Source organism: Salmo salar, chromosome ssa21, assembly GCF_905237065.1.
Source record: "Salmo salar chromosome ssa21, Ssal_v3.1, whole genome shotgun sequence".
Taxonomy (NCBI): domain Eukaryota; kingdom Metazoa; phylum Chordata; class Actinopteri; order Salmoniformes; family Salmonidae; genus Salmo; species Salmo salar.
The window spans coordinates 57,139,530-57,166,175 of NC_059462.1; the positions used below are offsets into that span (position 1 = coordinate 57,139,530).

A 26,646-nucleotide genomic window follows, 5' to 3' on the forward strand; every position below is an offset into this window, starting at 1 on the left:
CAGGAGTGTACCAGGTGTGTACCAGGAGGGTACCAGGTGTAAACCAGGTGTAAACCAGGAGTGTACCAGGTTTGTACCAGGTGTGTACCAGGTGTGTACCAGGTGTGTACCAGGAGTGTACAAGGTTTGTACCAGGTGTGTACCAGGAGTGTACCAGGTGTGTACCAGGAGTGTACCAGGTGTGAACCAGGTTTGTTGTTCATGTGTCTGACGCATCGCTCCAAAGGGGGATAAAGTTGTTTAAATTGAATGGGAGAGCGGACAAAGAGGTAAAGAATACATTATAAAGGATAAAAAAACGAGGCTTTTATAGAGGACTGAATGCCCTCTGATGTGGCTCAGTGGACTAACCTGTTTGTGACGATGTCCTGGAACTTGATGAAGGTCTGTGTGATCATGTTCAGCTCGTAGATGGTCGAGTTGATGTTGTAGTGACTAGGGCCTCTCTCGTTCAGTTTCTGTCCGTTAGCCACCGCCAGGAAGTACCGATCCCCTATCTGGAACATCTCCCAGTCCGTCGCTCCCACCGTCTGCAGGGGTTAGAGGTCAACAGAACAGAGAGGTAGGAATATCTACACTGAACATAAATATATAACGACATGTAAAGTGTTGGTCCCATGTTTCATGAGCTGAAATAAAACATCCCAGAAATGTTCCATTCGCACAAAAAGCTTATTTCTCTCAAATTTTGTGTACAAATTTGTTTACATCCCTGTTAGTGGGGCATTTCTCGTTTGCCAAGATAATCCATCCACCTGACAGGTGTGGCATATCGAGAAGCTGATTAAAACAGCATGATCATTACACAGGTGCACCTTGTGCTGGGGGACAATAAAAGGCCACTTTAAAATGGGCAACACAATGCCACAGATGGGTAAAGTTAAGGGAGCGACCAACCGTAGACCGCGTGTACGGCGTCGTGTTGGCGAGCGGTTTGCTGATGTCAACGTTATGAACAGAGTGCCCCATGGTGGAGGTGGGGTTATGGTATGGGCCCCATGGTGGAGGTGGGGTTATGGTATGGGCCCCATGGTGGAGGTGGGGTTATGGTATGGGCCCCATGGTGGAGGTGGGGTTATGGTATGGGCCCCATGGTGGAGGTGGGGTTATGGTATGGGCCCCATGGTGGAGGGGGTGGTTATGGTATGGGGCCCCATGGTGGAGGTGGGGTTATGGTATGGGCCCCATGGTGGAGGTGGGGTTATGGTATGGGCCCCATGGTGGAGGTGGGGTTATGGAATGGGCCCCATGGTGGAGGTGGGGTTATGGTATGGGCCCCATGGTGGAGGTGGGGTTATGGTATGGGCCCCATGGTGGAGGTGGTGGTTATGGTATGGGGCCCCATGGTGGAGGTGGGGTTATGGTATGGGCCCCATGGTGGAGGTGGGGTTATGGTATGGGCCCCATGGTGGAGGTGGGGTTATGGTATGGGCCCCATGGTGGAGGTGGGGTTATGGTATGGGCCCCATGGTGGCGGTGGGGTTATGGTATGGGCCCCATGGTGGAGGTGGGGTTATGGTATGGGCCCCATGGTGGAGGTGGGGTTATGGTATGGGCCCCATGGTGGAGGTGGGGTTATGGTATGGGCCCCATGGTGGAGGTGGGGATATGGTATGGGCCCCATGGTGGAGGTGGGGTTATGGTATGGGCCCCATGGTGGCGGTGGGGTTATGGTATGGGCCCCATGGTGGAGGTGGGGTTATGGTATGGGCCCCATGGTGGAGGTGGGGTTATGGTATGGGCCCCATGGTGGAGGTGGGGTTATGGTATGGGCCCCATGGTGGAGGTGGGGTTATGGTATGGGCCCCATGGTGGAGGTGGGGTTATGGTATGGGCCCCATGGTGGAGGTGGGGTTATGGTATGGGCCCCATGGTGGAGGTGGGGTTATGGTATGGGCCCCATGGTGGAGGTGGGGTTATGGTATGGGCCCCATGGTGGAGGTGGGGTTATGGTATGGGCCCCATGGTGGAGGTGGGGTTATGGTATGGGCCCCATGGTGGCGGTGGGGTTATGGTATGGGCCCCATGGTGGAGGTGGGGTTATGGTATGGGCCCCATGGTGGAGGTGGGGTTATGGTATGGGCCCCATGGTGGAGGTGGGGTTATGGTATGGGCCCCATGGCGGAGGTGGGGTTATGGTATGGGCCCCATGGTGGAGGTGGGGTTATGGTATGGGCCCCATGGTGGAGGTGGGGTTATGGTATGGGCCCCATGGTGGAGGTGGGGTTATGGTATGGGCCCCATGGTGGAGGTGGGGTTATGGTATGGGCAGGCATAAACTACGGACAACAAACACAATTGCATTTTATCAATGGAAATTTGAATGCACAGAGATACCGTGACGAGATCCTGAGGCCCATTGTCGTGCCATTCATCCACCGCCATCAACCTCATGTTTCAGCATGATAATACACAGCCCCGTGTCGCAAGGACCTGTACACAATTCCTGGAAGCTGAAAAGGTCCCAGTTCTTCCAAATCTTTGAAATTGTTGCATGTTTCATTTATATTTTTGTTCAGTACAGTTCTGGGTTAACTTTCTCTCAGATTAGCTCAGATTCAGACATTCGGGACATTTACTGGAGAAGAAACAGCCTGACTAATGATTGGTGGTATCATCGTGTGGTGTTATGTACAGGATAAACGGTCAGTCTGCCAGGAGAAACTAGAGCAACAGTCTGATGTCATCATAAAGCTGCGGAGTCTCTGTCTGCCAGGAGAAACTAGAGCAACAGTCTGATGTCATCATAAAGCTGCAGAGTCTCTGTCTGCCAGGAGAAACTAGAGCAACAGTCTGATGTCATCATAAAGCTGCGGAGTCTCTGTCTGCCAGGAGAAACTAGAGCAACAGTCTGATGTCATCATAAAGCTGCGGAGTCTCTGTCTGCCAGGAGAAACTAGAGCAACAGTCTGATGTCATCATAAAGCTGCAGAGTCTCTGTCTGCCAGGAGAAACTAGAGCAACAGTCTGATGTCATCATAAAGCTGCAGAGCCTCAGTCTGCCAGGAGAAACTAGAGCAACAGTCTGATGTCATCATAAAGCTGCAGAGTCTCTGTCTGCCAGGAGAAACTAGAGCAACAGTCTGATGTCATCATAAAGCTGCGGAGTCTCTGTCTGCCAGGAGAAACTAGAGCAACAGTCTGATGTCATCATAAAGCTGCGGAGTCTCTGTCTGCCAGGAGAAACTAGAGCAACAGTCTGATGTCATCATAAAGCTGCGGAGTCTCAGTCTGCCAGGAGAAACTAGAGCAACAGTCTGATGTCATCATAAAGCTGCGGAGTCTCTGTCTGCCAGGAGAAACTAGAGCAACAGTCTGATGTCATCATAAAGCTGCGGAGTCTCTGTCTGCCAGGAGAAACTAGAGCAACAGTCTGATGTCATCATAAAGCTGCGGAGTCTCTGTCTGCCAGGAGAAACTAGAGCAACAGTCTGATGTCATCATAAAGCTGCGGAGTCTCTGTCTGCCAGGAGAAACTAGAGCAACAGTCTGATGTCATCATAAAGCTGCAGAGTCTCTGTCTGCCAGGAGAAACTAGAGCAACAGTCTGATGTCATCATAAAGCTGCGGAGCCTCAGTCTGCCAGGAGAAACTAGAGCAACAGTCTGATGTCATCATAAAGCTGCGGAGCCTCTGTCTGCCAGGAGAAACTAGAGCAACAGTCTGATGTCATCATAAAGCTGCGGAGTCTCTGTCTGCCAGGAGAAACTAGAGCAACAGTCTGATGTCATCATAAAGCTGCGGAGTCTCTGTCTGCCAGGAGAAACTAGAGCAACAGTCTGATGTCATCATAAAGCTGCGGAGTCTCTGTCTGCCAGGAGAAACTAGAGCAACAGTCTGATGTCATCATAAAGCTGCGGAGTCTCTGTCTGCCAGGAGAAACTAGAGCAACAGTCTGATGTCATCATAAAGCTGCGGAGTCTCAGTCTGCCAGGAGAAACTAGAGCAACAGTCTGATGTCATCATAAAGCTGCGGAGTCTCTGTCTGCCAGGAGAAACTAGAGCAACAGTCTGATGTCATCATAAAGCTGCGGAGTCTCAGTCTGCCAGGAGAAACTAGAGCAACAGTCTGATGTCATCATAAAGCTGCAGAGTCTCAGTCTGCCAGGAGAAACTAGAGCAACAGTCTGATGTCATCATAAAGCTGCGGAGTCTCAGTCTGCCAGGAGAAACTAGAGCAACAGTCTGATGTCATCATAAAGCTGCAGAGCCTCAGTCTGCCAGGAGAAACTAGAGCAACAGTCTGATGTCATCATAAAGCTGCGGAGTCTCTGTCTGCCAGGAGAAACTAGAGCAACAGTCTGATGTCATCATAAAGCTGCGGAGTCTCTGTCTGCCAGGAGAAACTAGAGCAACAGTCTGATGTCATCATAAAGCTGCGGAGTCTCTGTCTGCCAGGAGAAACTAGAGCAACAGTCTGATGTCATCATAAAGCTGCGGAGTCTCAGTCTGCCAGGAGAAACTAGAGCAACAGTCTGATGTCATCATAAAGCTGCGGAGTCTCTGTCTGCCAGGAGAAACTAGAGCAACAGTCTGATGTCATCATAAAGCTGCGGAGTCTCTGTCTGCCAGGAGAAACTAGAGCAACAGTCTGATGTCATCATAAAGCTGCAGAGTCTCTGTCTGCCAGGAGAAACTAGAGCAACAGTCTGATGTCATCATAAAGCTGCGGAGTCTCTGTCTGCCAGGAGAAACTAGAGCAACAGTCTGATGTCATCATAAAGCTGCGGAGTCTCTGTCTGCCAGGAGAAACTAGAGCAACAGTCTGATGTCATCATAAAGCTGCGGAGTCTCAGTCTGCCAGGAGAAACTAGAGCAACAGTCTGATGTCATCATAAAGCTGCGGAGTCTCTGTCTGCCAGGAGAAACTAGAGCAACAGTCTGATGTCATCATAAAGCTGCGGAGTCTCAGTCTGCCAGGAGAAACTAGAGCAACAGTCTGATGTCATCATAAAGCTGCAGAGTCTCTGTCTGCCAGGAGAAACTAGAGCAACAGTCTGATGTCATCATAAAGCTGCGGAGCCTCTGTCTGCCAGGAGAAACTAGAGCAACAGTCTGATGTCATCATAAAGCTGCGGAGCCTCTGTCTGCCAGGAGAAACTAGAGCAACAGTCTGATGTCATCATAAAGCTGCAGAGCCTCAGTCTGCCAGGAGAAACTAGAGCAACAGTCTGATGTCATCATAAAGCTGCGGAGTCTCTGTCTGCCAGGAGAAACTAGAGCAACAGTCTGATGTCATCATAAAGCTGCGGAGTCTCAGTCTGCCAGGAGAAACTAGAGCAACAGTCTGATGTCATCATAAAGCTGCGGAGTCTCTGTCTGCCAGGAGAAACTAGAGCAACAGTCTGATGTCATCATAAAGCTGCGGAGTCTCTGTCTGCCAGGAGAAACTAGAGCAACAGTCTGATGTCATCATAAAGCTGCAGAGTCTCTGTCTGCCAGGAGAAACTAGAGCAACAGTCTGATGTCATCATAAAGCTGCGGAGTCTCTGTCTGCCAGGAGAAACTAGAGCAACAGTCTGATGTCATCATAAAGCTGCAGAGCCTCAGTCTGCCAGGAGAAACTAGAGCAACAGTCTGATGTCATCATAAAGCTGTCGAGTCTCAGTCTGCATACCAAATGCCACCCTATTCCATATTTTAGTGCACTACTTTTTTGACCAGGGCCCATGGGGAACGTAGGGATTAAAAAAAGTGCTATTTGGGATGCACCTTTCTTTGACCCACCCTAAAAGAACTTGTCAAAACAGCCAACGATGGCTTCAAGCGTAACTTGCAACGCTGGAATTCCCCCTAGCTCAGAGACCAAACGTCTTTCTGATGTCTGACATGCGGTGGAAGGTTTACCAACTACAGTCTACTGTTGATATATACACAGGATGATAAGTGATTTAACTTGTACTTCATCGTTAATTATACCCTGCCTTGCTTTCAAACCGTACAGCACAGGTAGAGGTCTATTGATTCATCCTTCTATAGTCATCTTTAAGGCTCAGTCCCAGATGGTACCCTATGCCCCCAGATGGTTCCCTAGTCCCTATGAGCCCACGTCAAATGTAATGCACTATATAGGGAATAGGGTGCATTTGGGGACAATGGACCTAGAACCATAACAGCCTCTTGTTCAGGATTGATCTTCTGTTGGACAGCAGCCAAGGAAACTACTCTCTCCTCACATTTAAACAGTCACAACAGACTGAATCCATCGAAGAAGAAAAAAAACAGCCATAAACACAGAGCTGTGATATTTTAGAGAGTGATATTTTAGAGAGTGATGTTTTAGAGAGGGATGTTTTAGAGAGTGATATTTTAGAGTGATGTTTTAGAGAGTGATATTTTAGAGAGTGATGTTTTAGAGAGTGATGTTTTAGAGAGGGATGTTTTAGAGAGTGATGTTTTAGAGAGTGATATTTTAGAGAGTGATATTTTAGAGAGGGATGTTTTAGAGAGTGATGTTTTAGAGAGTGATGTTTTAGAGAGTGATGTTTTAGAGAGTGATATTTTAGAGAGTGATGTTTTAGAGAGGGATGTTTTAGAGAGTGATGTTTTAGAGAGTGATGTTTTAGAGAGTGATATTTTAGAGTGATGTTTTAGAGAGTGATATTTTAGAGAGTGATGTTTTAGAGAGTGATATTTTAGAGTGATGTTTTAGAGAGGGATGTTTTAGAGAGTGACGTTTTAGAGAGTGACATTTTAGAGAGTGATGTTTTAGAGAGTGACATTTTAGAGAGTGACATTTTAGAGAGTGACATTTTAGAGAGTGATATCTTCGAGAGTGATTGTTATTGCACTGAGTCAACAGGTATAGAGCAGGAGGTGAAACACTGTCTGTACTTTGATAACAGTCTGACATAATGTAATCAACAACTTTCATTTGGGCTTTTGTCAAGTATACTAAATGTAATCTATCATCTCTGTATTCAAAGGATCAGCAGCTAGATCAGGGGGGCAGCTAGGTCAGGGGGGCAGCTAGGTCAGGGGGCAGCTAGGTCAGGGGCAGCTAGGTCAGGGGGCAGCTAGGTCAGGGGGCAGCTAGATCAGGGGGGCAGCTAGGTCAGGGGCCAGCTAGGTCAGGGGGGCAGCTAGGTCAGGAAGCAGCTAGATCAGGGGGGGCAGCTAGGTCAGGGGGCAGCTAGGTCAGGGGGCAGCTAGGTCAGGGGCAGCTAGGTCAGGGGGCAGCTAGGTCAGGAAGCAGCTAGATCAGGGGGGCAGCTAGATCAGGGGGGCAGCTAGGTCAGGGGGCAGCTAGGTCAGGGGGCAGCTAGGTCAGGGGGCAGCTAGGTCAGGGGGCAGCTAGGTCAGGGGGCAGCTAGGTCAGGGGGCAGCTAGGTCAGGGGCCAGCTAGGTCAGGGGGCAGCTAGGTCGAGGGCAGAGATAAGGTTCATACCTGTTTGTCTATGGCCGGATAAGATCAATTTCCTAAGAGGGCTTCAACTTAACTCATTCCTTTTGTGTTGACATGAATTAATATTTTCTATGAGTAACAATGTGGGGAGCTCCACACAGCCGATGATTCTATCATACCCGTAAACTACAGAGGATAGTCTCTGAGTCTAGCCTCGATTTAGCCAGGTTTCTTATCGTGATGAGCAAGGCTAAGAAGTAAACGTCTGAGTCTGCATGATTCTGTGTGGTGAAGCCAGTCTGGCCTCTAATGCCCTGCAGCGTGTCTGACTGACTGAGGTTACAGCTGGAGACGAGATTCAATCTTCTCACCTCCAAGATTATTCCTTCTCATCTCTCTTCCTCTCTCCTCCTCCTTTCTCCTCTTCTCTCCCCCTTCTCCTCTCTCTACCTCCTCCTCCTCCTCTCTCCCCCTTCTCCTCTCTCCTCCTCTCTCCCCCTTCTCCTCTCTCCACCTCCTCCACCTCCTCCTTTCTCCTCCTTCTCCTCTCTCCTCCTCTTTCCTCTCTCCTCTCTCCTCCTTCTCCTCTCTCCTCCTCCTCCTTTCTCCTCCTCTCTCCTCCTCTCTCCACCTCCTCCTCCTCCTCCTTTCTCCTCCTCTCTCCTCCTCTCTCCACCTCCTCCTCCTCCTCCTCCTCCTTTCTCCTCCTCTCTCCCCCTTCTCCTCTTTCCACCTCCTCCACCTCCTCCTTTCTCCTCCTTCTCCTCTCTCCTCCTCTTTCCTCTCTCCTCCCTTCTCCTCTCTCCTCCTCTTTCCTCCTCTCTCCACCTCCTCCTCCTCCTCCTCCTTTCTCCTCCTCTCTCCCCCTTCTCCTCTCTCCTCCTCCTCCTCCTCTTTCCTCTCTCCTCCAGCCACAAGAGATACCTCTCATCTCCCATAAATATTGCTGAGCATTTACTGTTTTCTGAGGTTGTTTCGGTGTATTTATTTTTTAACAAATAAATGTGTTATTGAATCCTGACTGCCCATCACTGTCACGTCATAAGGCTCTAATCATCATTTACTCACAGTATTCTACTTCACATAACATTTGTTTTTAGTATGATGATGACTTTATTATTGAATTAATAAAACCCCAATGATGGCAGTGACTGTCCATTTCTGCATATCACTTATTAATAAAGTATTGTTTATTCACAATACATGACTTTAATAAAGTCACAATACATTACTTTAACAAACTAACAATACATTACTTTAATAAAGTAACAATACATGACTTTAATAAAGTCACAATACATTACTTTAACAAACTAACAATACATTACTTTAATAAAGTAACAATACATTACTTTAACAAAGTAACAATACATTACTTTAACAAACTAACAATACATTACTTTAATAAAGTAACAATACATTACTTTAATAAAGTCACAATACATTACTTTAACAAACTAACAATACATTACTTTAATAAAGTAACAATACATTACTTTAATAAAGTCACAATACATTACTTTAACAAACTAACAATACATTACTTTAATAAAGTAACAATACATTACTTTAACAAAGTAACAATACATTACTTTAACAAAGTCACAATACATTACTTTAACAAAGTAACAATACATTACTTTAATAAAGTAACAATACATTACTTTAATAAAGTAATGTATTGTGAGAGTATTGTGAGAGTTTTCTCCCTAATTGTCTTCCCCATGCCCTACATGAATTTGCCCATTCCCTTTGGGATTATTCTGAAGAAGGCCATTGAAGCCCGAAACGTCAATCTTTTTAACTTGTCTAATAACAATACGTATTTTTAATAGTGAACAAGCCTTTTCCTGTCCAGTGGTGTTGTGTACATTACATTGTTTTAATAGTGAACAAGCCTTTTCCTGTCCAGTGGTGTTGTGTACATTACATTGTTTTGTTTGATGCCTTATTATTTTATTCCCAGTCTATCATCTATCTCATCTCTGCTCAGGCAGTAGCAGCCAGCCATCTACCGCTGTGCTCCCCAAAGACTCCTGATACAGGCTAGCTGGCTACTGGCTAGCTGGCTACTGGCTACTGGCTACTGGCTAGCTGGCTGGATAGCTGGCTACTGGCTACTGGCTAGCTGGCTGGATAGCTGGCTACTGGCTAGCTGGCTAGCTGGCTACTGGCTAGCTGGCTGGATAGCTGGCTACTGGCTAGCTGGGTGGCTAGCTGGGTGGCTGGCTGGATAGCTGGATAGCTGGCTACTGGCTAGCTGGCTGGCTGGCTGGATAGCTGGCTAGCTGGCTGGCTAGCTGGCTGGCTGGCTGGATAGCTGGATAGCTGGCTACTGACTAGCTGGCTGGCTGGATAGCTGGCTAGCTGGCTGGCTAGCTGGCTGGCTGGCTGGCTGGATAGCTGGATAGCTGGATAGCTGGCTAGCTGGCTGGCTGGATAGCTGGATAGCTGTCTACTGGCTAGCTGGCTAGCTGGCTGGCTGGCTGGATAGCTGGCTACTGGCTAGCTGGCTGGCTGGCTGGCTGGAGAGCTGGCTGGCTGGCTGGATAGCTGGCTAGCTAGCTGGCTGGCTAGCTGGCTGGCTGGCTGGATAGCTGGATAGCTGGCTAGCTGGCTGGCTGGCTGGATAGCAGGCTAGCTGGCTAGCTGGCTGGCTAGCTGGCTGGCTGGATAGCTGGCTAGCTGGCTAGCTGGCTGGCTGGCTGGATAGCTGGATAGCTGGCTAGCTGGCTAGCTGGCTGGCTGGCTGGATAGCTGGTTAGCTGGCTAGCTGCCTGGCTGGCTGGATAGCAGGCTAGCTGGCTAGCTGGCTGGCTGGCTGGCTGGATAGCTGGCTGGCTGGCTGGCTAGCTGGCTGGCTGGCTGGTTAGCTGGCTACTGGCTAGCTGCATGGCTGGCTGGATAGCAGGCTAGCTGGCTAGCTGGCTGGCTAGCTGCCTGGCTGGCTGGATAGCAGGCTAGCTGGCTGGCTGGCTGGCTGGCTAGCTGGCTGGCTGGCTGGATAGCAGGCTAGCTGGCTGGATAGCTGGTTAGCTGGCTAGCTGCCTGCCGTCCTACCAAATCCCCAGTAGTTCTTCACAGTAGATAAGGAATACTTTTAACACTGCTAAATAACAACTAGCAATCCATTAGATGCATTGTCATGTCTCTTCCTCTCTGTGCCTGCCGGCCTCCCGGCAAGAACCAATGAGAACAAGCAGCTGTAAACACAATGGTTTCAGGTCATTGTAGTTAATTACCACCTTTACTGAGCTTAAAGCTACAATATGTAACGTTTTTGGGCGACCTGACCAAATTCACATAGAAATGTGATTTGTAGGCCTTTGCTTGCAGTTTAAAGCAAGTCTAATAACAGTAGATATGTTCTAGGTGTGCTATTTCTATACTTCCTTGTTCTGAAGTTTAGTTTTTGTGGCTTTTACTTTCAAACAGCTGAATTTACAATTTTTGGGGGGTTAGGGAAAATGTATTTCGCTGCGGTTTAGATGGTACAATGATTCTCTACAAAATGACTGTTTGTTTTGTTACTTAAAACCTCTCTAGGGTCGGCGGGACGAAATCGTCCCACCTACTCAACAGCCAGTGTAATCCCGTGGCGTGTTATTCAAATACCTTAGAAATGATATTACTTCAATTTCTCAAACATATGACTATTTTACACCATTTTAAAGACAAGACTCTCGTTAATCTAACCACACTGTCCGATTTCAAAAAGGCTTTACAACGAAAGCAAAACATTAGATTATGTCAGCAGAGTACGCAGCCAGAAATAATCAGACACCCATTTTTCAAGCTAGCATATAATGTCACATAAACCCAAACCAAAGCTAAATGCAGCACTAACCTTTGATGATCTTCATCAGATGACAATCCTAGGACATTATGTTATACAATACATGCATGTTTTGTTCAATGAAGTTCATATTTATATCAAAAACCAGCTTTTTACATTAGCATGTGACGTTCAGAACTAGCATACCCCCCGCAAACTTCCGGTGAATTTACTAAATTACTCACGATTAACATTCACAAAATACATAACAATTATTTTAAGAATTATAGATACAGAACTCCTCTATGCACTCGCTATGTCCGATTTTAAAATAGCTTTTCGGTGAAAGCACATTTTGCAATATTCTGAGTAGATAGCCCGGCATCACAGGGCTAGCTATTTAGACACCCAGCAAGTTTAGCACTCACCAAAGTCAGATTTACTATAAGAAAAATGTTATTACCTTTGGTGTTCTTCGTCAGAATGCACTCCCAGGACTTCTACTTCAATAACAAATGTTGGTTTGGTTCAAAATAATCCATAGTTATGTTCAAATATCCTCTGTTTTGTTCGTGCGTTCAAGACACTATCCGAAGTGTAAAGAAGGGTGACGCGCACGACGCATTTCGTGACAAAACATTTCTAAATATTCCATTACCGTACTTCGAAGCATGTCAACCGCTGTTTAAAATCAATTTTTATGCCATTTTTCTCGTAAAAAAGCGATAATATTCCGACCGGGAAAGCGTGTTTACGTTCAAAGAGAGAGAAAATAAAAGCATGGGATCCCCTTGTGCACGAGCCTGAGTCTCACAGTACTCTGACCGACCACTATCCAAACGCGCCTGGGGCTGCCTCGACATCATTCAGCTTTTTCCCGGGTTCTGAGAGCCTATGGGAGCCGTAGGAAGTGTTACGTTACAGCAAAGATCCTCAGTTTTCAATAAACAGAGCCAAGAAGAACAAGAACTTGTCAGACAGGCCACTTCCTGTAAGGAATCTTCTCAGGTTTTTGCCTGCCATATGAGTTCTGTTATACTCACAGACAACATTCAAACAGTTTTAGAAACTTTAGGGTGTTTTCTATCCAAAGCCAATAATTATATGGATATTCTAGTTACTGGGCAGGAGTAGTAACCAGATTAAATCGGGTACGTTTTTTATCCGGCCGTGCAAATACTGCCCCCTATCCCCAACAGGATAAACTGAAATTAGGGGAACTATTAGGCGAGCTATTTAGTAACCAGGAACTATTTATTAATTATGCGCACTATTTAGTAACCAGGAACTATTTATTAATTATGCGCACTATTTAGTAACCAGGAACTATTTATTAATTATGCGAACTATTTAGTAACCAGGAACTATTTATTAATTATGCGAACTATTTAGTAACCAGGAACTATTTATTAATTATGCGAACTATTTAGTAACCAGGAACTATTTATTAATTATGCGAACTATTTAGTAACCAGGAAATGACGGAGCGATTTCTGCATAGTGAATCTTTAACTATAAAGAGTTGGACAACACGTCCCAGAGAAAAACATCTCTAGAGAAACGAGACAAAAAGGCGAATTGAGCAGTAAAACCCAGAACTAAATGGAATTCAAATCAGCTGGTAACTTTCCCCAAATCCCCATTGATTCTCCAGAAATCCCAGTTAGAGGATTCTCTGATTTTATTTGCTTAATTTCTGCCAAATTCCAGGGAAACTTCCAACCGAGATTTTGCAGCTCTCGCTATGCCTCATAGCTACTAACTGGACCAGTGTCTCACCTTAATGTACTGAAAGGGCTGGAACATTCCTCCCAGCCAAATGTATATGGTGGAGTTGATGTTGGTGGATATTCCATCGAAGGTGTTGGCCACCACCAGGAAGTGGTATGGGCCCACGGAAAAGAACTCCCAGTCGTAGGCCCCAGATGTCTCGAGGGTCTGATTCACCTCAAACACCTTGGTCCCTGGGTTCCACCGGTAAATCACACTGTCGATGTTGTGATTGTTGTCACCTATAAAATACACGGACGGGATTGTATACCACAGCACAAACTGTACCTTTTAACCTTTCACCAAGACATGCTAACCTCTCACCATTACAATAACAGGGGAGGTTAGCATTTTATATCATAACCCCCAAGACATGCTAACCTCTCACCATTACAATAACAGGGGAGGTTAGCATACCCCCAAGACATGCTAACCTCTCACCATTACAATAACAGGGGAGGTTAGCATTTTATATCATAACCCCCAAGACATGCTAACCTCTCACCATTACAATAACAGGGGAGGTTAGCATACCCCCAAGACATGCTAACCTCTCACCATTACAATAACAGGGGAGGTTAGCATTTTATATCATACCCCCAAGACATGCTAACCTCTCACCATTACAATAACAGGGGAGGTTAGCATTTTATATCATACCCCCAAGACATGCTAAACTCTCGCCAATACAATAACAGGGGAGGTTAGCATTTTATATCATACCCCCAAGACATGCTAAACTCTCACCATTACAATAACAGGGGAGGTTAGCATTTTATATCATACCCCCAAGACATGCTAACCTCTCACCATTACAATAACAGGGGAGGTTAGCATTTTATACCATACCCTCAAGACATGCTAAACTCTCGCCAATACAATAACCGGGGAGGTTAGCATTTTATATCATACCCCCAAGACATGCTAACCTCTCACCATTACAATAACAGGGGAGGTTAGCATTTTATATCATACCCCCAAGACATGCTAACCTCTCACCATTACAATAACAGGGGAGGTTAGCATTTTATATCATAACCCCAAGACATGCTAACATCTCACCATTACAATAACAGGGGAGGTTAGCATTTTATATCAGACCCCCAAGACATGCTAACCTCTCACCATTACAATAACAGGGGAGGTTAGCATTTTATAACATACCCCTAAGACATGCTAACCTCTCACCATTACAATAACAGGGGAGGTTAGCATTTTATATCATACCCCCAAGACATGCTAACCTCTCACCATTACAATAACAGGGGAGGTTAGCATTTTATATCATACCCCCAAGACATGCTAACCTCTCACCATTACAATAACAGGGGAGGTTAGCATTTTATATCATAACCCCAAGGCAGTTTGGACATTTCACCGGTAAAACGTGAATAATTATAATTTACGACTGACAGTGATTGTCTTTTTATTTTATTTATTAGGTATTAAAAATCATTGTTGCAATATGTTATGCATATTCTGTAATAGTATTCAATAGGTGTACATCTGTTGTTATAAACTTTGATTGGGAAATATAAACAAATAGCACTACACCACATACTGTAATGTTAAAGTCAAATGTAAAACAAGCTATGTACAGGACATACACCTGAAAGCCCTTCTACCTTTTTGTTGTGTATTTAGATCAGATTATCTTGGATTTTGTCATTCCTGTGGCTCTTTGCATCCCGTATCTGTGTGCACACCCTTCCCTCCGCACACCCTTCCCTCCACCTCTCCACCCCTCCATCCCTCCACCTCTCCATCGCTCCTTCCCTCCATCTCTCCACCTCTCCACCTCTCCACCTCTCCTTCCCTCCACCTCTCCTTCCCTCCACCTCTCCCTTCCCTCCACCTCTTCATCTCTCCCTTCCCTCCATCTCTCCACCTCTCCTTTCCTCCACCTTTCCCCCTCTCCTTCCCTCTACACACCCTTCCCTCCACATCTCCACCTCTAGACCTCTCCACCCCTCCATCGCTCCGTCCCTCCACCCCTCCACCTCTCCCTTCCCTCCATCTCTCCACCTCTCCCCCTCCTCCTTCCCTCCACCTCTCCCCCCTTTCTCCTTCCCTCCACCTCTCCCCCCTCTGCTTCCCTCCACCTCTCCCCCTCTGCTTCCCTCCACCTCTCCCCCTATGCTTCCCTCCACCTCTTCCCTCCACCTCTCCCCCTCTCCACCTCTCCACCTCTCCCCCTTCTCCTTCCCTCCACCTCTCCCCCCTTTCTCCTTCCCTCCACCTCTCCCCCTTCTCCTTCCCTCCACCTCTTCCCTCCACCTCTCCCCCCTCTCCACCTCTCCCCCCTTTCTCCTTCCCTCCACCTCTCCCCCTCTCCCCCTCTCCATCTCTCCCCCTTCTCCTTCCCTCCACCTCTCCCCCTCTCCATCTCTCCCCCTTCTGCTTCCCTCCACCTCTCCCCCTATGCTTCCCTCCACCTCTCCCCCTCTCCACCTCTCCCCCTTCTCCTTCCCTCCACCTCTCCCCCTTTCTCCTTCCCTCCACCTCTCCCCCTCTGCTTCCCTCCACCTCTCCCCCTCTCCACCTCTCCACCTCTCCCCCTTCTCCTTCCCTCCACCTCCACCTCTCCCTTACCATCCTGTGAAGTTATAGTGTTCCCTCTCTTTCATTGATCAAAGCTCAAAAGACCCATAAAGGGCCATAAAGGACTGCTTTTCATGAGATCTAACAAGACATCTAAACAGTTATATCAGAGAAACCCTGTACACCTGCAGCAGCTGGCGTTCTGCCAGCACGTAGAAGCCAGCAGCCCGCAGCCCCCAGCGGCCCTTGTTAGTCCAGTGATGCCAGCAGAGAGACTGTGGACTGAGAGTAGTCAAGGAGGTATTATTGGTTGGGCAAATCTTACTGGTCTTTAAACATTGTATTGTAATTCGCTGAGCACAATCTTTGCCTGGGATTATGATCCTTTTTTTTCCCCCATAATCCTCTCCAAAGTTTACAACACAGTTATAATTGGCAGACAGACTGCATTGTACCTCGCCCTGTTGTCTCTCAGCTGGCCGTCACATACAAGATTTAGTTCTGAGTTTTGACATGACCTGTTCTGTGATTTGCCAGGGGAGGGAGGGGGGGGGGGGATACCTTTACCTCGTCTGTGATTGGCCACAGCCAGGAAATGTTGTTCCTGTATGTTGAAGGCCTCCCAGTCCAGAGCGCTGTGTGTCTCTATGGTCTGATAAGGTAAGAACATTAACTTCCTGCTGCTCCACTTGTAGATCACTGACTCCTCCCACTCCCCGCCGGGCTGACCCTTGGAATTAGCCACTGCTAGGAACATCTGTGACAGGAGGACAATCGAATCAAATTAAAATTTTATTTGTCACGTGTGCCGTGCTGTTTTAAAGAAAAATACAGAGGATTTTTTTGTTGTTGAAATAAAGTAACAAATAATTAAAGAGTAGCAGTAAAATAAGAATAGAGAGACTATATAGACTTGACTGCCCTTAATTAACCAACACAAAAACATCCTGTGGCGTTCTGCATTAGCATCGAACAGCCCCCGTGATATGCAACTTTTCAGGGAAGTTAGAAACCAATATACACAGGCAGTTAGGAAAGCTAAGGCTAGCTTTTTCAAACAGAAATTTGCTTCCTGTAGCACAAACTCAAAGTTCTGGGACACTGTAAAGTCCATGGAGAATAAGAGCACCTCCTCCCAGCTGCCCACTGCACTGAGGATAGGAAACTCTGTCACCACCGATAAATCCACTATAATTGAGAATTTCAATAAGCATTTTTCTACGGCTGGCCATGCTTTCCACCTGGCTACCCCTACCCCGATCAACAGCCCTGCACCCCCCACAGAAACCCGCCCAAGCCTCCCCCATTTCTCCTTCACCCAAATCCAGATAGCTGATGTTCTGAAAGAGCTGCAAAATCTGGACCCCTACAAATCAGCCAGGCTAGACAATCTGGACCCTTTCTTTCTAAAATGATCTGTCGAAATTGTTGCAACCCCTATTATTAGCCTGCTCAACCTCTCTTTCGTATCGTCTGAGATTCCCAAAGATTGGAAAGCAGCTGCGGTCATCCCCCTCTTCAAAGGGGGTGACACTCTTGACCCAAACTGCTACAGACCTATATCTATCCTACCCTGTCTTTCTAAGGTCTTCGAAAGCAAAGTCAACAAACAGATTACCGACCATTTCGAATCCTACCGCACCTTCTCCGCTATGCAATCTGGTTTCAGAGCTGGTCATGGGTGCACCTCAGCCACGCTCAAGGTCCTAAACGATATCTTAACCGCCATCGATAAGAAACAATACTGTGCTGCCGTATTCATTGACCTGGCCAAGGCTTTTGACACTGTTAATCACCACATCCTCATCGGCAGACTCAACAGCCTTGGTTTCTCTAATGACTGCCTCGCCTGGTTCACCAACTACTTCTCAGATAGAGTTCAGTGTGTCAAATCGGAGGGCCTGTTGTCCGGACCTCTGGTAGTCTCTATGGGGGTGCTACAGGGTTCAATTCCCGGGCCGACTCTTTTCTCTGTATACATCAATGATGTCGCTCTTGCTGCTGGTGAGTCTCTGATCCACCTCTACGTAGACGACACCATTCTGTATACTTCTGGCCCTTCTTTGGACACTGTGTTAACAACCCTCCAGACGAGCTTCAATGCCATACAACTCTCCTTCTGTGGCCTCCAACTGCTCTTAAATGCTAGTAAAACTAAATGCATGCTCTTCAACCGATCGCTGCCCGCACCCGCCCGCCCGTCCAGCATCACTACTCTGGACGGTTCTGACTTAGAATATGTGGACAACTACAAATACCTGGGTGTCTGGTTAGACTGTAAACTCTCCTTCCAGACTCACATTAAGCATCTCCAATCCAAAGTTAAATCTAGAATTGGCTTCCTATTTCGCAACAAAGCATCCTTCACTCATGCTGCCAAACTTACCCTCGTAAAACTGACCATCCTACCGATCCTCGACTTCGGCGATATCATTTATAAAATAGCTTCCAATACCCTACTCAACAAACTGGATGCAGTCTATCACAGTACCATCCGTTTTGTCACCAAAGCCCCATATACTACCCACCACTGCGACCTGTACGCTCTCGTTGGCTGGCCCTCGCTTCATACTCGTCGCCAAAAACAGAAATATAGGAATATTACAGTTCTTCACGTCTCGCTGATAGGATAGTCTCGATCGGAGCTCGTCCAGTTTGTTCTCCTGTGATTGTAAATTCACCAATAGAACAAGAGGGTAGAGGTGGATTAGTTTCTCTCCGCCGCTGACTCATTGAAGTAGAAATCTTAATACAAATCGAGATTAACGAACGCTGACTCATTATATCCAGAAGCTCTTTTTTCGGTCATGGGACACGATGTACAAAAAAAAGTTCAGATCAGTGGGGGGGGGGGAGAAGGGAAAAAAAAACACACAAATAGTATAATTGGTCAAGAGCCGTAAAAACGACCTGTGTACTTTATACTCTGAGTGACATTTAAGTCATTTGGGGTTGGTGACCATCTTCTGATGAAAATTACACTTCATTCACAGTCAAGTTTACAACAATCTTTCTTCACATCAAATATAACTTAACGCATGATCTAGATGAACACGGTGAGTGAAAAAACACCTAATGTCTGTCCACAATGGCACCCTATTCCCTATATAAGCGCACTACTTTTTCGACCAGGACCCTATAGGTCTCTGGTTCAAAAGTAGTGCACTTGTATAGGGAATAGGGTGCCATTTCAGACACACCCCCCCCCCAGTGATAAGTACGCTTTTCTTGCAGCAGGTATTGACAGGACAAGGTCAAACAGATTCTGACTCCTGAAGTGGGAAGGTTGTAGTCATAAATCATCATTATAACATCAGACAAAATACATTTCTGTGATTATACGATTGTGCGATTTACGACTGCAGCATTTCAGCTCCCTCCTCCTTGGTTCATAACCACATCAAAAGATATCTCTCTGTGCCCGGGGACTGGGAACACCTGTGGACATTACACAGGGTTTGCGTTGTGTTTGCTCTAGGGGTGCAGTCTCCGTTTTTCGAGAGCAGAAAGACTCGACCGGTGTCGTGTTTCCCCATTACCCTCGTAGACAGTTGGTCTGAGGAGTCTTCATCCAGCAGGATAAACAGGTTGAGATGATGTCATCGCAACGAGCCATGACCACTGGGAAAGTTTATCAAGTCAAACTAGTCACTAGTCGTATTAAGATGACTTTAAATCTTGGGTTATGTCCCAAATGGCACCCTACTCTGTTTTGTAGTGCACTACTTTTGACCATAAACCATACCTAGACAGGTACTGACCTTGTTGCCCACAGTGAAGTACTTCCACGCCCGTGCTTCGTAGGTGATGATGTTCTGATACACTTGAAACTTCCCGTCAACCCACTTGTAGATCCCGGAGCCCGGCTTGGCCTCGCGATTGGCTGTGGCAGCGAACAGTCCTTGGGAGGGGATGTGGAACACCTCGATGTCGAACGTTTCCGAGTTGGTGTAAAGGTCTTGGTAGTCTTCAACGTAGTCCAGACGCTCTTTCTCTGTGGAATAGAGAATAGCGTTAGTCAGTTATCACTGATGCATCTAGGCTATAGAATAAAGTGATTATTTCTGAACACAAAACAATATTTAGACCAGGAAGAGGTTACCCTTGGTCCTGGTGTGCCCAGAGCCAAACTACCTCACATCTGCTTCCACCAATCACCTCACCAAACATAGTTGGTTAAATTCATCACACCTGGTCTCCCATTGAATCCGAACCATGACATGCCTTTGGCACTGCAGAACCCAGGGTTGCCTACTCCTGGTCTGAAATCTATTACTTCGGGTCAGACAGAAATCTCACCTTGCAGCAGAGGCAGCCACAGTCGTCCATCACACAGGAACAGGCCTTTCTTCAGTGTGTTAAACCACAGCTGGCCCTGCTCTGCCTTGGCACAGGGGGGCTGGGTCCCCAGGGTTATACGAACTTCCGCCTCTGTTACGGAGGAGAGAGAGCATTGTAAATGGAATTGAATTGATCCCGATGAGCCTATTCAATTGTCGTACATGTCTGGTGGCTAGAGGTATGGGGAAACAATAAGGAGTTGTAATAACAGCTCCTAACCAATATGGAGGTGTAATAACAGCTCCTAACCAATATGGAGGTGTAATAACAGCTCCTAACCAATATGGAGGTGTAATGACAGCTCCTAACGAATATGGAGGCGTAATAACAGCTCCTAACCAATATGGAGGTGTAATGACAGCTCCTAACCAATATGGAGGTGTAATGACAGCTCCTAACCAATATGGAGGTGTAATGACAGCTCCTAACCAATATGGAGGTGTAATAACAGCTCCTAACCAATATGGAGGTGTAATGACAGCTCCTAACCAATATGGAGGTGTAATGACAGCTCCTAACCAATATGGAGGTGTAATAACAGCTCCTAACCATTATGGAGGTGTAATGACAGCTCCTAACCAATTTGGAGGTGTAATAACAGCTCCTAACCAATATGGAGGTGTAATAACAGCTCCTAACCAATATGGAGGTGTAATAACAGCTCCTAACCAATATGGAGGTGTAATGACAGCTCCTAACCAATATGGAGGTGTAATGACAGCTCCTAACCAATATGGAGGTGTAATGAGAGGTGGAAAACATTGCTTGATTTTAATGAATTTACTAAAATAACAGTGGTAGTCTCCACATAGAGGCATTACATAAATAAACAATGATGGGAAGATTAAAAAAAACAGCATAAAGCCTTATTTCCACAGTGGTCCCGCCACTACTAAACCTTGCTGCTCAGTGTTTCATGTCGATGTCTTGATTTACTAGCTGCAGTTGAGCTGGGGAGCTTCCAAATCAAAAAAACGCGCTCCCACTCACGAAAGACGGTTCATTGTTCTGCCAAGACAAGATGAGCTGTGGCCAAAACCACACTGAATCACTGATGATGAACGTACAGCCGGCAGTAAACAGATAAAGTACGTATTCAATGACAGATTTCATATTCACACTCGGCGGATGAAGACCAAGACACATCAATCAAGCTGTCTGAATGAAGTGTTGCACTTGGATTCTATTCACAGTAGTAAAGTGTGAAAGCGAACAAATGAGATCTTAAATACACAATTAGTGAGTGAGGGATCGTTTAGTTTTGGATCCGATAGCTATGTCCTGACGTCATGTAGAGTAACGTTCTGATAGTCTTCATTCTGTTAAAGCCTGCACAATGTCCGGGTCCCAAACGACACAATATTCAATAAATAGTGCCCTACTTTTCTTTTTTCTTCTTTTACCCCAGAGCCCTACAGTTACTGCCCAAATACAGTGCATTCGTAAAGTATTCAGACCCCTTCACTTTTTCACCTCCAAAACGTTACAGCCTTATTTCCTCATGAATCTACACACAATACCCCGTCATGACATCACAATACCCCGTAATGACATCACAATACCCCGTAATGACATCACAATACCCCGTAATGACATCACAATACCCCGTAATGACATCACAATACCCCGTAATGACATCACAATACCCCATCATGACATCACAATACCCCGTAATGACATCACAATACCCCGTAATGACATCACAATACCCCGTAATGACATCACAATACCCCATAATGGCAAAGATAAAACAGATTTTTCGAAATGTTTGGAAATGTATAAAATAAAAAACAGAAATACTTTATTGACGTAAGTATTCAGACCCTTTGCTATGAGACTCTAAATTGAGCTCAGGTGCTTCCTGTTTCCATTGATCATCCTTGAGATGTTTCTACAACTTGATTGGAGTCCACCTGTGGTAAATTCAAGTGATTGGACATGATTTGGAAAGACACACACTGGTCTATATAAGGTCCCACAGTTGACAGTGCACGTCAGAGCAAAAACCAAGCCATGAGGCACAGATCTGGGGAAGGGTACCAAAACATTTCCCAAAGAACACAGTGGCCTCAGCGGCAGAGACTGTGAGACTAGTCAGGATCGAGGGAAAGATGAACGGAGTAAAATACAGAGAGATCCTTGATGAAAACCTGCTCCAGAGCGCTCAGGACCTCAGACTGGGGTGAAGGTTCACCTTCCAACAGGACAACGACCCTAAGCACACTGCCAAGACAACGCAGGAGTGGCTTCGGGACAAATCTCTGAATGTCCTTGAGTGGCCCGGACTTGAACCCGATCGAACATCTCTGGAGAGACCTGAAAATAGCTGTGCAGCGACGCTCCCCATCCAACCTGACAGAGCTTGAGAGGATCTGCAGAGAAGAATGGGAGAAACTCCCCAAATACAGGTGTTCCAAGCTTGTAGCGTCATACCCAAGAAGACTCAAAGCTGTAATCGCTGGCAAAGGTGCTTCAACAAAGTACTGAGTAAAGGGTCTGAATATTTATGTAAATGTGATATTTCAGTTTTTTATTTTGAATACATTTGCAAAAAGGATTTTTTTTTAAATGTTGATTTGTCATGATGAAGTATTGTGTGTAGATTGATGAGGGGGGGGGGGGGGAAATACAATTTAATCCGTGTTAGAATAAGGCTGTAATGTAACAAAATGTGGAACAAGTCAAAGGGGTCTGAATACTTTCTAAAATGCACTTTATATAACCGGACCAGGTAATCTGAACCTACCCCACGTCTATCAGGAGAACGGCAGTATACACAACAAGCCGGTCCCATCCGCTGTGTTTTCACAGAGCGACACGTGAAACACCCGGACCCCCTTTACATCACTGTCACAACCACTGACTCAAATCGCAGATACAGTTACCCTGTTCATCATACCATCACAACCCAACTATTTACAACTATTAAACAAATCCAAACCCAGCCAGTCATGGAAGGGACAGAGAGAATCATCCTCCAGGAAGATTGTGATTGTTTTGGAGAGCTCAACGCAAAACCGTCCACAGGTCTACTCACCGTAAGGATACAGAGGATAGAGGGTAGTATATAATCTCTACTCACCGTAAGGATACAGAGGATAGAGGGTAGTATATAATCTCTACTCACCATAAGGATACAGAGGATAGAGGGTAGTATATAATCTCTACTCACCATAAGGATACAGAGGATAGAGGGTAGAGGGTAGTATATAATCTCTACTCACCATAAGGATACAGAGGATAGAGGGTAGTATATAATCTCTACTCACCGTAAGGACACAGAGGATAGAGGGTAGTATATAATCTCTACTCACCATAAGGACACAGAGGATAGAGGGTAGTATATAATCTCTACTCACCATAAGGATACAGAGGATAGAGGGTAGTATATAATCTCTACTCACCGTAAGGACACAGAGGATAGAGGGTAGTATATAATCTCTACTCACCATAAGGATACAGAGGATAGAGGGTAGAGGGTAGTATATAATCTCTACTCACCATAAGGATACAGAGGATAGAGGGTAGTATATAATCTCTACTCACCGTAAGGACACAGAGGATAGAGGGTAGTATATAATCTCTACTCACCATAAGGATACAGAGGATAGAGGGTAGAGGGTAGTATATAATCTCTACTCACCATAAGGACACAGAGGATAGAGGGTAGTATATAATCTCTACTCACCATAAGGACACAGAGGATAGAGGGTAGTATATCATCTCTACTCACCATAAGGACACAGAGGATAGAGGGTAGTATATAATCTCTACTCACCGTAAGGACACAGAGGATAGAGGGTAGAGGGTAGTATATAATCTCTACTCACCGTAAGGATACAGAGGATAGAGGGTAGTATATAATCTCTACTCACCATAAGGATACAGAGGATAGAGGGTAGAGGGTAGTATATAATCTCTACTCACCATAAGGATACAGAGGATAGAGGGTAGTATATAATCTCTACTCACCATAAGGATACAGAGGATAGAGGGTAGTATATAATCTCTACTCACCATAAGGATACAGAGGATAGAGGGTAGTATATAATCTCTACTCACCATAAGGATACAGAGGATAGAGGGTAGTATATAATCTCTACTCACCATAAGGATACAGAGGATAGAGGGTAGTATATAATCTCTACTCACCGTAAGGACACAGAGGATAGAGGGTAGTATATAATCTCTACTCACCATAAGGACACAGAGGATAGAGGGTAGTATATCATCTCTACTCACCGTAAGGATACAGAGGATAGAGGGTAGAGGGTAGTATATAATCTCTACTCACCGTAAGGATACAGAGGATAGAGGGTAGTATATAATCTCTACTCACCGTAAGGATACAGAGGATAGAGGGTAGAGGGTAGTATATAATCTCTACTCACCGTAAGGATACAGAGGATAGAGGGTAGTATATAATCTCTACTCACCATAAGGACACAGAGGATAGAGGGTAGTATATAATCTCTACTCACCGTAAGGACACAGAGGATAGAGGGTAGAGGGTAGTATATAATCTCTACTCACCATAAGGATACAGAGGATAGAGGGTAGTATATAATCTCTACTCACCGTAAGGACACAGAGGATAGAGGGTAGTATATAATCTCTACTCACCATAAGGATACAGAGGATAGAGGGTAGAGGGTAGTATATAATCTCTACTCACCATAAGGATACAGAGGATAGAGGGTAGTATATAATCTCTACTCACCATAAGGATACAGAGGATAGAGGGTAGTATATAATCTCTACTCACCATAAGGATACAGAGGATAGAGGGTAGTATATAATCTCTACTCAAAGTAAGGACACAGAGGATAGAGGGTAGTATATAATCTCTACTCACCGTAAGGATACAGAGGATATAGAGGGTAGAGGGTAGTATATAATCTCTACTCACCATAAGGATACAGAGGATAGAGGGTAGTATATAATCTCTACTCACCATAAGGATAGAGGGTAGTATATAATCTCTACTCACCATAAGGACACAGAGGATAGAGGGTAGTATATAATCTCTACTCACCGTAAGGACACAGAGGATAGAGGGTAGTATATAATCTCTACTCACCATAAGGACACAGAGGATAGAGGGTAGTATATAATCTCTACTCACCATAAGGATAGAGGGTAGTATATAATCTCTACTCACCGTAAGGATACAGAGGATAGAGGGTAGAGGGTAGTATATAATCTCTACTCACCATAAGGATAGAGGGTAGTATATAATCTCTACTCACCATAAGGACACAGAGGATAGAGGGTAGTATATAATCTCTACTCACCATAAGGATAGAGGGTAGTATATAATCTCTACTCACCATAAGGATACAGAGGATAGAGGGTAGAGGGTAGTATATAATCTCTACTCACCATAAGGACACAGAGGATAGAGGGTAGTATATAATCTCTACTCACCATAAGGACACAGAGGATAGAGGGTAGTATATAATCTCTACTCACCGTAAGGATACAGAGGATAGAGGGTAGTATATAATCTCTACTCACCATAAGGACACAGAGGATAGAGGGTAGTATATAATCTCTACTCACCATAAGGACACAGAGGATAGAGGGTAGTAAATAATCTCTACTCACCGTAAGGACACAGAGGATAGAGGGTAGTATATAATCTCTACTCACCATAAGGACACAGAGGATAGAGGGTAGTATATAATCTCTACTCACCATAAGGATACAGAGGATAGAGGGTAGTATATAATCTCTACTCACCATAAGGACACAGAGGATAGAGGGTAGTATATAATCTCTACTCACCGTAAGGATACAGAGGATAGAGGGTAGTATATAATCTCTACTCACCGTAAGGATACAGAGGGTAGAGGGTAGTATATAATCTCTACTCACCGTAAGGATACAGAGGATAGAGGGTAGTATATAATCTCTACTCACCGTAAGGATACAGAGGATAGAGGGTAGTATATAATCTCTACTCACCATAAGGACACAGAGGATAGAGGGTAGTATATAATCTCTACTCACCATAAGGATAGAGGGTAGTATATAATCTCTACTCACCGTAAGGACACAGAGGATAGAGGGTAGTATATAATCTCTACTCACCATAAGGATACAGAGGATAGAGGGTAGTATATAATCTCTACTCACCATAAGGATACAGAGGATAGAGGGTAGAGGGTAGTATATAATCTCTACTCACCGTAAGGACACAGAGGATAGAGGGTAGTATATAATCTCTACTCACCATAAGGACACAGAGGATAGAGGGTAGTATATAATCTCTACTCACCGTAAGGACACAGAGGATAGAGGGTAGTATATAATCTCTACTCACCGTAAGGACACAGAGGATAGAGGGTAGTATATAATCTCTACTCACCGTAAGGATACAGAGGATAGAGGGTAGTATATAATCTCTACTCACCATAAGGATACAGAGGATAGAGGGTAGTATATAATCTCTACTCACCATAAGGACACAGAGGATAGAGGGTAGTATATAATCTCTACTCACCATAAGGATACAGAGGATAGAGGGTAGTATATAATCTCTACTCACCATAAGGATACAGAGGGACTATGTCATTCCCAGTGGGTGTGATGGGTATGGTGAGCAGGGCCTGAGGGACAGAGAGGACTGCCAGTCTGGGGTCTGAAGAGGGACAAACCTGGGAGGTGGCATCTGACCCAGGCAACAGAACCAGCTGTCGCAGCAGACCCTGTTATAGAGAGAGAGAGAGTTAGTAACAGACCCTGTTATAGAGAGAGAGAGTTAGTAACAGACCCTGTTATAGAGAGAGAGTTAGTAACAGACCCTGTTATAGAGAGAGAGAGTTAGTAACAGACCCTGTTATAGAGAGAGAGAGAGTTAGTAACAGACCCT

At 45.5% G+C, this 26,646-nt stretch overlaps 1 protein-coding gene across 1 annotated transcript in view; it reads right to left on the reverse strand.

Annotated features, from left to right (window-relative positions):
* Nucleotides 1-26,646, reverse strand: part of tspearb (thrombospondin-type laminin G domain and EAR repeats b) — a 47,686-nt gene that overhangs the window by 4,314 nt on the left and 16,726 nt on the right. Inside the window, exons 5-10 of the mRNA XM_045704930.1 lie at nt 26,323-26,482; nt 19,731-19,862; nt 19,193-19,425; nt 15,999-16,188; nt 12,900-13,132; nt 352-530 (exon numbers count right to left, since the gene is read on the reverse strand). Coding sequence (XP_045560886.1) covers nt 352-530; nt 12,900-13,132; nt 15,999-16,188; nt 19,193-19,425; nt 19,731-19,862; nt 26,323-26,482 — 1,127 coding nt within the window. The remainder of the gene's footprint in view (nt 1-351; nt 531-12,899; nt 13,133-15,998; nt 16,189-19,192; nt 19,426-19,730; nt 19,863-26,322; nt 26,483-26,646) is intronic.